The 14,494-nt window shown below is 35.8% G+C and overlaps 2 protein-coding genes and 1 non-coding gene across 3 annotated transcripts in view; all 3 read left to right on the top strand.

The window, feature by feature from the left end:
- The first annotated feature begins 1,751 nt into the window (after positions 1–1,751).
- On the top strand, positions 1,752–3,881 carry LOC104237262 (probable galacturonosyltransferase-like 4). Its single transcript, XM_009791368.2, has 2 exons — positions 1,752–2,058; positions 2,946–3,881. The coding sequence occupies exons 1-2, from the start codon at positions 1,794–1,796 to the stop codon at positions 3,761–3,763; spliced, it is 1,083 nt and encodes a 360-aa protein (XP_009789670.1). The 5' UTR covers positions 1,752–1,793; the 3' UTR covers positions 3,764–3,881.
- A 4,022-nt stretch (positions 3,882–7,903) lies between these two features.
- Positions 7,904–12,437, top strand: LOC104237270 (putative E3 ubiquitin-protein ligase RF298). Its single transcript, XM_009791380.2, has 4 exons — positions 7,904–8,033; positions 8,335–8,378; positions 9,184–11,171; positions 11,674–12,437. The coding sequence occupies exons 3-4, from the start codon at positions 9,234–9,236 to the stop codon at positions 12,175–12,177; spliced, it is 2,442 nt and encodes an 813-aa protein (XP_009789682.1). The 5' UTR covers positions 7,904–8,033; positions 8,335–8,378; positions 9,184–9,233; the 3' UTR covers positions 12,178–12,437.
- Positions 12,438–14,488: 2,051 nt separating this feature from the next.
- Positions 14,489–14,494, top strand: part of TRNAS-UGA (transfer RNA serine (anticodon UGA)) — an 82-nt gene continuing 76 nt past the window's right edge. The window contains exon 1 of the tRNA in view: positions 14,489–14,494. This exon is cut by the window's right edge and continues 76 nt beyond it. This is a non-coding gene — a tRNA (tRNA-Ser).

Below are 14,494 nucleotides of genomic sequence, written 5' to 3'. Positions count from 1 at the left end.
TTAATGTTCGATGATAAGAAGAGATTAAGTTCTACATTTTCTAACGGAGAATATTATAAGAGAGAGTTTCGAAAACATGAGACTTTTGTGGTCTATTACGAATGTTATGTTAGTTACGTACCTATTTTTATAAGAATTGATAGAAAAAATAACATAAGAAATCGATAAATAAAATAAAAAATTATTTTTGTCTGTGTTCAATATAATTTTTCAACAAAAGGAAAAGTGTGCTTGGTATAAATGAAAATATTTTTTAATTTTTTCATATCCGAATGGTCTTAAAAATTAGGAAATCGAAATCCCTGGTGGGGTAGGGAAAATAAGTATGGCTATTTCACACTAATTGCCTCCTCCCAATCCCCACCATCTCACCTCTCGCACCCTCCACCCCGGCCCCCTCATACTCGTGCCCCTACCCCTACCCCTACCCTACGTACCCACCTCCTCGCCACCCATCCCGCCACCCCACACCCACCATAACCCACCTTATCAATCCACCACCATCCTTACCCATATTCGCCATCACCCCGCATAATGTTTGCCTAGATTATACATAAATGCTCTGAGGACCCATCACCCACACCCCATCCCCCTATCCCCCGAAAAAGCCATTTTGTGGTGTTTTGTTATAGCCATTTTTCTTGGAAAATATTTTACACCGAAAGGAGAAATATGACTTTTCTCACTTATGGATAACAGTAATTATTTTTCTTACGATTATGTTAACTCTTAATTTTATATCGTTTACTCTAACCAACATTTATATATTATTATTAATTATTAATAATCAATAATATAAATCCTATTTGATTTGTTAATAAAATTATTAATCTTATTTTTCAAAATTATTTTTCACTCACCAACCGAGCACCAAAATACATTTTCTAAAAACAAATCATGAAAAACATTTAAAATAAAAAAAATATTTATGAAAAATAAATTCCGTCATACAGTTATCCATAAGCCGAATTAATAGCCAATTGACAAGAGGGGTTGCTCTGATGGTAAGCAACCCCCACTTCCAACCGAGAGGTTGTGAGTTCAAGTCTCCCCAAGAGCAAGGTGGGATGTTCTTGGAGGGAAGGATGTCGAGTTTCTATTTGGAAACAGTCTCTCTACCCTAGGGTAGGGGTAAGGTCTACGTACACACTACCCTCCCCAGAACCCACTAAATGGAATTATATTGGGTTGTTGTTGTTGTTGTTGTTGACTTTGGATTAATTACAAGAAAATATCCTAACCCCTCCAGCCAAGCAACGATCAAAATAGAAAGTCAAATTCTTAGGTATTTTGTTTGTCTCATAATATCTAGGCCCATATTTCCTTTTCAAAATATGTGTTTTCTAACTATAAATTTGCAAGATTCACAATTTTGACTTCAATATATATTTTTAGTTCTTTCTACTAATAGAATTATTTTTAGATAAGACAAATGATGGATGCTATAATTATGGAAAAGAAAAAAGAGTAGAAGCTGAGGTAATTCATTTATTTAAGCCCCTCAAAAATATCATTGACTCTAGTTAATCCATGAAAATGAGTTACTAATTGCAAGGAATTCGAACAACTGCCTCAAATACATTATTCGGAAGTAACTAAAAGGATAATATATATAAGAGTCAAAGGTTCCTAAACAAATAGAATTCTCTCCCTCACAATCCTACCAACTTTTATCCTTTATTCTTTATCAATCAATCATTTATAACCTCTCCTAAACCTTCTCTTAACCTAGCTTCCAATGGCTGCTTCAACTTTCTTTCCCCTAATGCACTATTCTATATGCAAACTACAGGATGGCCTTTTGGAGTTTTTTTCCTTCTTTTCATCTCCTTGGCCTCCTGTTTCTCTCCCTAATTAGCAACCAAATCTCCTTGATCACCACCGCTACGACCACCACCACTACCACCAGCGTCCGTGTTGGCGTTATTTTGAAACCAACCGGCCTGCACGTTCCCGTCTTCCGGGAGGCACCGGCTTTTCGCAATGGGAGAGATTGCGGTTCGTCGGCCGTTGATCATATTCATGTCGCCATGACCCTTGATGCTAATTACTTGAGAGGTAATATTGAAATGTGCGACTAGCTTATCTAAAAACTTTAAGTTGTCTGGCATATCATACTTTTAATTACTTTATAACATTATGTTTCTACATGCCTGCTGATGATTCATTTTCAAGTAAAAATTCGGGTAAAATCCTGTGCAATGATGTTGTAAAATATTTACATAACTATATCATTTATAATGCATGTAAAATTTTATGATAAATATTAATTATAAGTAATTTAAAAAATAGTACTAACTAATTAACATGCTACAATAGGTCAACTACCTACTGGTGTAAAATGATATTTAAACTGTATGAAATACATGCAAAAATGTTTTTCTTTTTACATGACAATAAGATATTTGAACTCATGAACATCTTGCATGTACTCAGGGGCGGATGCACACTTCCTCAAGCGGTGTCATGCGATACCGCTTTGTCGGAAAACTTTACTAAAAATATGTATTAATACTGTACGGAAACGGATAAGTAAGAAAAAATGACACCACTTGACATAAATTGTGCCTTGGTGTGTTGATTTTATGCTTGATTTTGCTCTATGAGGTCAAAGGTTCAAACCTCAACTAGCACATTTTTCTTTTGTAAATATTTGAGAGAGCCTTTGTAGTTAAAAATTGTGATGAAGTAGAATTGGACTCAAAATCTTTTTTAACTTAAGACTCAACAAAGCCAATAAAATAAGGTTATTTCTTGTCTAAAAGTATGATAATCAAAGTGACATTTCAGTTCTTCTATAAATTTCGATACCGCTTACAAAAATTCCTGCATACGCCTCTGCATGTACTCAGATATACTGTATCGAAATATATAATTATATATTATAAAAGCTTAAGTCGTTAGAGACAACATGTTATTAATTACTTAATATTTTGTCTCTGTAGGTACCATGGCTGCTGTGTTATCCATCTTACAACACTCAACATGTCCAGAAGATGTCATGTTTCACTTCCTATGTGTAAGACATGAACCTGTGGTATTTTCTAGCATTAAGTCCACTTTTCCCTACCTCAATTTCAGGCTCTACAAATTTGATGCGCACAGGGTCCGTGGCCTAATTTCAAAGTCCATTCGTCAAGCCTTAGACCAACCATTAAATTATGCGAGAATCTATCTGGTTGATCTAATTCCAATGGACGTGAAACGCGTAATTTATCTTGATTCTGACATAGTTATTGTTGATGACATCGCAAAATTATGGCAAGTTGAACTTGGTGACAAGATATTAGCAGCACCTGAATATTGTCAAGCAAATTTCACAACTTATTTTACTGAAACATTTTGGAATGATCCCAAATTATCGCGAACATTTGAAAGGCGAAAACCATGTTATTTCAACACAGGAGTTATGGTTATGGATGTGGAAAAATGGAGACAAGGAAATTATACACAACAAGTTGAGAATTGGATGATTGTTCAAAAGCAAAAAAGAATATATCACTTAGGTTCTTTGCCACCATTTTTACTTACTTTAGCAGGAAATATTATGCCAGTTGATCATAGATGGAACCAACATGGATTAGGTGGTGATAATATTGAAGGTAAATGTAGGAATTTACATCCTGGGCCAATTAGTCTACTACATTGGAGTGGTAAAGGTAAACCATGGTTGAGATTGGATTCAAGAAAACCATGTACTGTTGATCATCTATGGGCTCCTTATGATCTTTATCGTTCCTCGAGGCATACCTTCGAGGAGTAATGTATGAAACCAAACAGATAGAGACGGATTCAAAATTTATAGATCTTACTGTTGAACTATTAATGTATTTTTAAAGTTATTGAGTTCAAAGTTTAATATTTATTGAAATTAAATACAAGCTCAGTGTCAAAAATCTTGGGTTAGCTGAACCTATACCTTCTTAGCTAGATTTTCAATGAAAAAAGAGGCGGATCTAGCTCGGGCTCTGCGAGTTCAACTGAACGTATTGCTTTCAATACAAATTATATATATAAATGAAAAAGAAATTAAAATTTATACATATAACAAAATCACACTTATTTTAAGTTCACTAATTTTAGATTTTGCACATGGTGCACGATGAAATGCCTATAAGGTTTGGAGTTTAGAAGGGAAGCAAGAAAATCAGAAGATGAATATTAAAATAATAAAGTAAAGAAATTATATTATATCAAAATTATAAAAAAAGGAAAATTTGTCGACCACTATATAATTTTTGCTTGTTTTGCCTCTTGAAGTTGTATAATAGAGGTATAAAGGAAGGTTTTAAAAAAAAAAATAGATTTCTCATATTCTTTGTTGTATGTGTGTATGCAAGAAATATGGCCATAAGAGTATTTATACCATGTCGTTTATTTTTTTAATTTGATCATGTCATGCGAAATTGAGTTCTTAAGATTATTATTTTTCATTAATTAATTAATTATATTCTTTTGGATGTACAATATTGTTCTTGTGGATGTTCAAAAAAGAGTAAATCGTAAATTATAGCATAACACTCCATCACTAGTACACAATTGTGATGCGTTTCTATCTCATGCTAATGAATATAAATTTGTCCTAAAAAAGCATAATGTTGAATGTGTTTAGGTTACAAAATTTAAAAAAAATTTAAAAAAGAAGAAGAAGATAAGTTTCTGAAGATGATAAATGCGGATCGTGTTTAGTTAACTCAATAAAGAAAGAATAATTACAAAGGAAACTTTATACAATTGAAGAGACAAAGTAATTAGCTCAAATTTGGCTGGGAAAGAAAAAAAAATATTATAGGCAGATCATACCAGATGTATTATGTATACCAAAAATATTATATATGTCTTTTTAGCACACAAAACCCCGCAAATCTGTATAAGATGAAATTACTAACATTTACGCAACAATTTAAATCTTTTATGCAATTTGTTTACTTGTTTAACCATTCAGTACATACTTCTCTGTAACGATCCGACCGGTCGTTTTGAACTTTAGCGCGTCGTTCAGCAGTTTGGGGCCATGAGCAGCTTCACTTCAAGTATTATGACTTGTATGTATGGTCGGAATTGAATTCCGGGGAATTCGGAGTTGATTTGGAAAGGGAATTCTCATTTCGAAAGCTTTAAGTTGAAAGAATTGACTAAGATTGGATTTCAGAGTAAACGACCTCAGAATCGGGATCTGAAGGTTCCAGTAGGTTCGTATGATAATTTCGGACTTGGGCGTATGCCCGGATCGAGTTTTGGATGACCGGGGGACGTTTTGGCGCCTATTGTGGAAGTTAGCATTTTGGAAGAAATTTCATAAGTTTGGGTTGAAGTGCATTTCAGTATTATCGATGTCCGTTTGGGATTCTGAGTCTGGGAGTAGCTCCGTATGGTGATTCTGGAGTTGGGAGCGCGATCGGAAGTGAATTCGGAGGTCCGTAGGTCATTTTGAAGTCATTTGGCTAAAGATAGAAATTTGAAGGTTTTTGAGAAGTTTGACCGAGAGTTTGACTTTTCGATATCGGGGTCGGATTCCAATTCTGAAAGTTGGAGCAGGTTCGTAATGTCGAATATGACTTGTGTGCAAAATTTGAGGTTAATCGGACGTGATTTGACGGGTTTCGGCATAGAATGTAGAAGTTTGAAATTTCAAAGTTCATAAAGTTTGGATTGGAGTATGATTCATGATTTCGACGTTGTTTGAGGCCGCGAGCGAGTTCGTATCATGTTTTGGGACATGTTGGTATAATTGGTTAGGGTCTCGAGGGCCTCGGGTAGATTTCAGAAGGTTAACGGAATAAATTTTGGACCAAAGAGTTGCTGAAATTTTCTGCAGAAAGCTGTTTTGACAGCAACTAGTGCAATCGCGGAGCTGGATTTGGAAGCTTATATCTCGAAATTTATAAGGAACCTAAAAATTTGCAAAACATAAAAGTTGTTGTCCTTGCATTCTAGTTTCCAAAAATATAAACCATTCATGATTTGGACAATTTATCAGAAAGTTATGATTGATTGAAGATGGCTGGTGGAGCAGTTTCGACAGAATTTTCTGATGCTTGGAGCCGACTTTAGAAGCACTTATCTCGGAATATATCGAGAGTTATATGGTGTGCAACCTATCAAATGAAAAATCTTCGAGTCTAGTTTCTAAATCTTTAAATCGTTTATCATTTTGATATTTTCACAAGGAGTTATGTCATTTTTAAAGAAGTTTAAACTGAGCTAAGGTGCTTTAAGAGATTTTACAGCTTCATTGCTTTCTTACTGGTTTTTACTACTCTATAAATCATGTTGATGTACTTTTCGTGATTTCCTATCATTTAGTCTTTAGTTATGATTATTACTCACTGAGTCGGAGTACTCACTTTACTCCTTGCACCTTGTGTGCAGATTTAGGTATTTCTGAACCCGGTAGCGAGTATTGGTTGATCAGAGGCAGAGTCATCAGAGTTTAGCAAGGTAGCTGACGGCGTTCGCATCACTGCTTTCCTCCCTCTTGATTTCATTATACTGTATTTAGTACATTTCAGACTTTTCCGTTGTATTTAGACCCTAGTAGATGCTCGTAAATTGTGACACCCCGATGTCGGGCTGTATTCATTTCCGCACTTGTTTTATTTCGCTAAATCTATACTTGTTCGGGATTTATCCTTATAAATGACTAAAATTGACTTATTAAATTGTTAAAACTAAATTTGGGGATTGTGTCAGCTTGCCTTGTCTCCACGAGAGGTGCCATTACGACCGGGTCCGATTTGGGATCGTGACATTTTCATAGAAAAAAATTGGCATTTATATTTAATTAATTACGCTAGATTGATTTACATAAAACTTTTAAGTATAAATGTAATCGAGCGTTCAAGTCTTCATTTCAAATAAAATATTGTTGGTAAAAAGTTATCATTGCCACATTAACTTCAAATGGGGAACCAAAAAATCGTGATCAACTACGACTTTTTGTTGTAACAAATAATTTTGTGGCTATTTAGGTAAATATTGCAACATGCTTAGCAACTATAGCAAAGAGAGTTAGTTTTGGCAATTTAATTTTTGTGGCCAAATTCTTTCACAAAATTGTAAATAACCATGAAATTGTAGGCACTAACCATAATCTTTATACTAAATTTGTTCAATTCTGCTCTTCCAAATTCGTTCAATTTTATTCTTGATTTACGAAACATTAACGTTGAAATTCTTGATAAACTAAATTAACTCTTATTTTTAGTGCTTTTATTTACCTTTATGCATACATCATAGTTAAAAAAGGAAAAAAATTGTTTTGTAATATTCCAAATTATAGACTTAAATTCAGTTTTTACTATTCCAGTTCCATTTTTCTCCTTTCAATCTCTTATTTATGTGCTTCAACTATCCGATATTCCCGTGGGTCTATCGGAAACAACCTCTGTACCTCATCGGGTAGAGGTAAGGTCTGTGTATACACTACCTTCCCCATACCCCACTTGTGGGATCTTATTGGGTCGTTCTTGTTGTTGTTGTAACTATCCGATATTCGGAACTCATTAATCAATTAATTCGAAGTAGGTCAAGCAAACATTATGGGGTCCCTTTAATATTTATTTTTTTTGCTTAATCACTTAGTATCTGAAACACGACCCGACTAATTCGAAGTTATACCCGATTAACTCAGTATAAGGCTAGTTTGGATTAGTCTCGAATAAGCTCCTTACACTAGCTCGATTAATTCGAATTCACGCAGAATATACCATCTATGCAGATAAAACTCTTTCTAAAATGTCGTCCATTACTCGCCTCAAATCCAAAATATCTAATTAAGGATAAAAATTTCAGTCATACAGTAAGAAAAAAAATTCCATAAATGAATGGAAATTTGCAATGACCTAACCCTGGTTAAACCAATATCATCAAAAGTGACCAAAGACAAAAAAAGACAAAGGGTTAAGTTAACCCACAGTCCCCCACGACTCCAAAGCCGCACCTGCTGAGAGCATAGCAAATACACACACACACACACTAGTGTGGACTCTATAGACTACCAAGAGCCAAAAAAGAAGAAACAGAATTTTTTGGTGAGTAACCCTTTCGATTACAGTTTACTTTTTTCATTTTGTTATTGTATTTCAAGAATACCCCCAAAATGTTACTTTTGGTGTAATTACTGGCCAAAAATGGTGACCCTTTTGATTATAGATTGAATTTTTGCTATATTTAGTTTTATTATTGGGCTCTGAGCAAGAGTTTGAGCTGAGGGTTTCTTGGATTTTCTGTTTGATTTGCTTGTTGGGTGAAAACTGATAAATTATTGCTTTATTTGCAAATTTTGAGTTATGGGTATTTTCCCTTTTGATATTTTTGAGTGTTTTTTGGCAGAAAAATTGATTCTTTTGCAGCTTCACCTATAGTGTGTCGCAGAGGTATGCTTGTTTCCATTTATTTCTGTTTTTTTCCCTTGTTGTTGTTATTTTTTTCCTTATTCAGATAATATTGTGAGAATCTCTAAAATAGATAGCCCTTAATTTGTCTTAATAGACTGACTATTGAGTATTGATATAGAGAAGAATGGATATAAAAGATTCGTATACGATCCCGACTGGTTTTGGTAGGATGTGTAGTTGTATTTAGATAATCTTCTATAAATAGAGTAGTCAAAAGCAAAAAGCGCAAAAATGCTTTAAGCGGAACGTTCAATTAAAGCATGCTTTAATGAAGAAAACAACAACAACAAGAAGCCCAGTGTAATTCCACAAGTAGGGTCTGGGGAGAGTAATATGTTCGCAGGCCTTACTCCTACCTTGAAGTAACGAAGAAAAAAAAATAGAAATGTAATGCAAAAAATATGTAACTATAAACACAAACAATAATTATGTGGGTAAAAGAGAAATACTGTAATTAAGCTATATCTATATGCTGTCGTGCTCCTAAAGACAGAACCCATCAGTGATGGTGCACATCCCTTAGCACGTTCAGGCCTACACTAAAGCACCAATTAAGCAAAGGCAAAATGGACAACTTGGGCTTCACCGAGCTTCAAGGCTTGAGCGCGCTTTAACAGCCTTTAACAATGGTTCTATTGTTCAGTCAATGAGAAATCTATCAGTTGCTTTTTCTTCTTTTGTCACTATTTGAAAGTTTTTTTATTCTTTTGCTGCTATGTTCTCCTTTCATTTTTTATTTCCGCTACCTAGCACATTATTACTAAATGGCCTTCCACTGCAACAGTGGGAACTGCTGATAAAGATTCGAGTAATACGATTACAACGGAACGTCTAATGATTGTTGAAAAGAAAATGAACATGGTGAATCATAACAACGGTGAATGTGCTGATGAGAAGTCATTGGCAATATCAGCTCAGGAAAAAGGAAGTAGGAACAAGAGGAAATTCTTATCTGAGTCTCCTCTAGATATTCCTGTTGATGCACCGGCCCTGTCCCTTACTGAATTTCCAAGATATGAATTATTAGAGGAAAAACTTCAAAGCACACCTAATGGGGTCGGTTCACTCGAGGGCAGGTGTCATCAGTCCAATGAGAAACAAGGAGTGGAAACCTTACAACACGCCGATTGGGACGATACAATAGCATGTCAGCTAATGGAACTTTTATTTCATAACTTGTCCGCAACTTTCCAAAGTGCAATCAAGAGGATTGTTGAATGCGGATATAGTGAGGAAATAGCTGAATGGGTCATTTTAAGGAGTGGCCTTTATCACGGTAGCAAGGATGCTGTCTCAACTATTGTTGACGGTGCCTTGGCTTTACTAAGTAGGGAAAAAGAATTGGATTCCTCTACACCTCTCATATTTGAGGATTTAAATAGCCTGGTTGAGTACACAATGTTGGAGATGATATGCGTGCTGAGGGAGGTTAAGCCAGCTTTTACCGTCGCAGAAGCGATGTGGTGCCTTTTAATATGTGATCTGAACCTGTTACATGCATGCGCCATAGAAGGAGATCTTCTTGGCGAGCTATGCAGTTTAGAAAGTCCACGAGAAAGCTCATGTGGTTCAAAACTTGCTCAAACAAAGGAGGCTTCTGAATTGATTCAATCGAACATGGATAAACTACAACCGCCAAAACCTTCAATGCCGATTGCTCAAAGTTTGCATTCTGAAGTTCCTTGTGCCGATGTAATCGCTCAATTGCAGGAGTCCATATACTCACATCTTCATGAAGTGGGAATTACAGGGAACCAGAGTTCCTCAGGGCTTATCAGGGAGAATATATTGTCTTTGTCGAAAGCAGCAATTTTAGAAGACATAGCTGGAGCTGCGAAACGGGGGTCATCTAAGAAGGATATTCTTAGGCAAAAGTCATTTCATTTCGAGAAAAGCTACAAAGGTCGTATGGGTAAGGGTTCCTTTAAAGCGAAACTCACCACCTGGGGCAGTATGGTTTTGGACAAGACGCTCAACTCTGAATCTGGTTCTTCTGGTTTTGTAATGAAGAGTACTTACTCTAAGGTAACGACTTCACTTAAAACCAATGGTCCTTTAGCTGAAGGAAGCTCTCATAGTTCAAGTACCTCCCCGTCCATCGCACCTTCAAGTGAAACTTCTAGTGTGCAACCGGCTCAAGATACTGTTTGTGCATTGCCTGCTGTTAACACAAATACCCCTGCTGTTGTAGACTATTACGCTGGTATTCCGTACGATGAGTCTTTGGGCAAACATGTCCCACAAAATGAGAAAGATGAAACTATATTGTTGCTAATTTCCCGTATGCAGACGCTGCAGAAAGAGCTCCAAGGGTGGACTGATTGGGCCAATGAGAAGGTTATGCAGGCGGCTCGGAGGCTTGGAAAGGACAAGGAGGAGCTTAAAATGCTGAGGCAAGAGAAAGAAGAGGCTGATAAGTCTCAGAAGGAGAAGCAAATGGTGGAGGAAAACGCCGCGAAGAGGCTTTCTGAAATGGACTATGCATTGTCAAATGCCAGTGGCCAGATTGAGATGGCTAACTCTTCTCTTCGCAGGCTTGAGGTGGAGAATGCTGTGCTAAAGAAGGAGATGGAGGCTGCGAAGTTGGCTGCTGTGGCGTCTGCTACAAACTTCCACCAAGCCGTTGCAAGGGAGCAGGAGATATTGAAGAAGTGTCAAGCATGGGAGATAGAGAAGGGCTCACTGCAGGACGACTTCTCTACCCTGAAGCAAAAAGTAGCTCATTTGGAGCAGGAACTTGAGAGAGCCAAAAAGCACCAGAACCAGTTTAAGGTATCCTTTGTAGGAATAAAATTTCTTTGCCTTCTTGATTGAGGTCTTAACTGTTTACCAGTATTGTTAGTCTATATGTCATACCTTCTATATAAAGCTAGTAGGGTTTTTAGGCCGTGAATGAACTTGTTGTTGCTGGTACACTATTGATTCTGATTTACTTATAACTTCCAGTAATGGTGGCTCCCTACGTTGCTTGGGCTCTCCGAAAATGTCATTGAGGATCCAACATGGGTGTGGCGGCATTTTGGAGAGCCCGCGCAACATAGGCGGCTCCAACACATATTCAATAAGTCTTGCTTTTGATAATTTAGTTGCAGTTTGATGGTCTTTCTAGTATAAGCTTAGTCTATTAGAAGAGCCTGGTACAATTTTATTTGAAATGATTTAAATCAAATTCAAGCGATTTACCTTTGTGTGTTGCACACTTTTAACTTGTACGAGAAAAACACAAAGTGCTGTACATTTTCTAGTTTCATGCTAAGATACCAAAGAATTGCAGGCTCTGTCGGAGCAGGAGGAGAGGGAGAAACAAAGGGTTCTTCAGCAGGCTGATTCTGTTAAGGCTGAAAGGGAGCAACGGGGAGTTGAGAGTAAAATGGAGGAGGATAATATGAGAGAAATGGCGGAGAGCAACATGCAAAAGTGTAAAGAAGATATCCAAAAGCTTGAGAGTGAAATAGCTCGATTGAGATTGCAGTCTGAAGGTTCAAAAATAGAGGCACTTAGAAGAGGCATCGACGTGAGGCTGCAGTCTCCTAAAATCACAAAGAACTCTGCACTCTTTGACAACAATTTTGGCTCTAGAAGTGTGGAAATGGAGAGGGAATGTGTTATGTGTTTGACCGAGGAAATGTCGGTGGTTTTCCTCCCGTGTGCCCATCAGGTTCTTTGTGGACAATGTAACGTGCTTCACGAAAAGCAAGGAATGAACGACTGTCCGTCTTGTAGGACGCCAATTAAGAAGCGGATTAATGTTCGATTTGCTCATTCTTTTAGCAGTTAGCACATTCAAGATGGTGGCAGAATCATCTTAAGAATGATGCCCTGATCCATTGTCAAAGAACAGACAAGGCATGCATTTTATCATGTCTCTTTCTTTGGCTTTACTTTCATACCTTAGCTAAATTAGTTGATACAAAACTGCAAAAAAGGTACAGATAGGTAGAAACTAATGTTAAATTAGTTTAGAATATGAGGGACTGCCTAATGAGCCTTGTAAATTTTTAGTGAAGGTTTCATATTTAAGTGTTACATCTTCTTGTTTATTTCCCATCATTAAGTACTATAGTACTTGACAGGAGAACTTGGTTCTTTTAAATTACTGAGTTAATCCTGATCATCTTGTGTAGTGGTTTTGTTTGGATCGATTTTTCCCTGAAAAAAACCTAATCAAATCAGGTAAGTCGGTTCTTCAAATATTGGAACAAAACCAAACTAATTAAGTCTTTTTATTGATTCGGTTTTTGGTGATTTTTCGGTTATTTATCGGGTTTTTTCTTAAATATGAGACTATACTATCAAACACATATTCCGGTGACTACATTTTTAAGGTAATATTATCAAATCAATTGCTCTTTCAGAAATCTATCATTTATCAAGATATATTGATGATAATTTAATCAAATAGTGATGAATAATTTAAGTACTCAATTAATAATTGATTATTTTTAACATGAAATAAAGTTTTGTACTTAGTAAAAGAAAACTACCAATCAAACTAAAATGTAAATGCAAAGAATTATATTGTTATAAAAGCAAACTAGACTAAAAATACAAATGACTAATATGTATCATATTATTATATATCGGGTTAATATATAATAATAAATTTAAATAGCTACTTCTATAGTTGGTTTTTTTCGGTTATTTTTTGATTAAAATCAAAACCAAACCAAATTTGATCGGTTTTTAAAATTCAAAACCAAACCAAACCTAAAAAGGTATCGGTTTTTTTGGTCGGTTTGGTTAGATTTTTCGGGTTTTTATGAACACCCTTAGCCATAACAACTACAATTACTGGGTTTCAATCTCAAATAAGTTGGGGCCAGCTATATAAATCGAACTTTATTACGATGTTCCAGTTCCAAATAAGTTGGCGTTGACTATGTGAATCGAACTTTTTTAACAATTTTTTTCCGTAGAAAAACGAAAAAAATTGTTATTAAAAAGGTATATATTACATTTGGAAAAGGGTGACAGAGACTAGGATTTTCATAAAAATTAATTTTGCTAGTAAATCCGATCTTCCTTTACCAAAGAAACCACCCCTCCCTAGTCCCTACCTCTTATCACTCAATGCCTAGGTTGATGTTATCTAGAGAAAAATTTATTTGCACTCGATGTTTGTACTAAAATATATGTGTTTAAGGTTAAATTTGTATCTTGTACTAATAAATAGTCTTTCTTGACAGATGAAAATTTTAGATTTGAACGTACAATATGAGTTTCAATTTGAATTTTATAATAATTTATTTGATTTACTAAGTCTAAATTAGGGGTGGGCATCGGTCGGTTCGGTTCGGTTTTGAACATTATCGGTTTTGCCTATCGGTTATCGGTTTACAAATATCATAACCCGATAACCAAACCGATAAGATATTGGTTATCGGTTAATCGGTTATATATCGTTATCGGTTCGGTTATCGGTTTACCCGATAAGATAAAACAACTAAAAAAAATTGCAATATATAAAACAAAGAAATCAAACTGCCAGAACGTGTAAACTGCCAACTTTTGTTGTTTCTTAACAAAAGCACGCTCCCACTTCTGTGCAGTATCTACTGATGTCTGGCGGAGAACTGGTGGTGAGTCTTGCGTCTTGACTCTTGGGGGCTGCGACGGAAACAAGAATGAGAACTGAGAGACAAACGACTGAAGACTGAAGAGTGAAAAGGGAATTAGGAAAATAAATAACCCTAGTAATACTTAAGGGTAAATTAGTAAATTATATTATTCTTATTGGGTTATCGGTTTTTACCCAATAACAAAAATGCAAACCGAGCCCGAACCGATAACCCAATAAAAAAAAATTTAACCCGTTACCGAACCGTTAACCCAACAACCCAATACCGATAACCCAATAAAGAATTAACGGTTCGGGTTATCGGTTTTACCCGACCACCCCTAGTCTAAACTCTATCATTTTAACACATATACGCCAAAGCTACTAAATTCGGATGAATTCGTAAGTCGTTAACTATCTGTTTTATGACACACTTGGAGATTTGGAAACAACTATAGGATCTGTTACATCTACAATAACAGATCCATTGTATGCTAATATAAATTTGGCTAAGTACTGAAATAAACAGTAAGTCGAT

This window comes from Nicotiana sylvestris, chromosome 2, assembly GCF_000393655.2.
Source record: "Nicotiana sylvestris chromosome 2, ASM39365v2, whole genome shotgun sequence".
Classification (NCBI taxonomy): domain Eukaryota; kingdom Viridiplantae; phylum Streptophyta; class Magnoliopsida; order Solanales; family Solanaceae; genus Nicotiana; species Nicotiana sylvestris.
This window is presented reverse-complemented; position numbering and strand designations above follow the sequence as displayed.

Bases quoted from the DNA above. Each gene is read 5' to 3' on its own strand.
- LOC104237270 (XM_009791380.2), top strand. From the start codon at position 9,234: ATGATTGTTGAAAAGAAAATGAACATGGTGAATCATAACAACGGTGAA. The intron at 11,172-11,673 runs GTATCCTTTGTA...AAAGAATTGCAG, and splicing joins AGCACCAGAACCAGTTTAAG to GCTCTGTCGGAGCAGGAGGA.
- LOC104237262 (XM_009791368.2), top strand. From the start codon at position 1,794: ATGGCCTTTTGGAGTTTTTTTCCTTCTTTTCATCTCCTTGGCCTCCTG. The intron at 2,059-2,945 runs GTAATATTGAAA...TTGTCTCTGTAG, and splicing joins TGATGCTAATTACTTGAGAG to GTACCATGGCTGCTGTGTTA.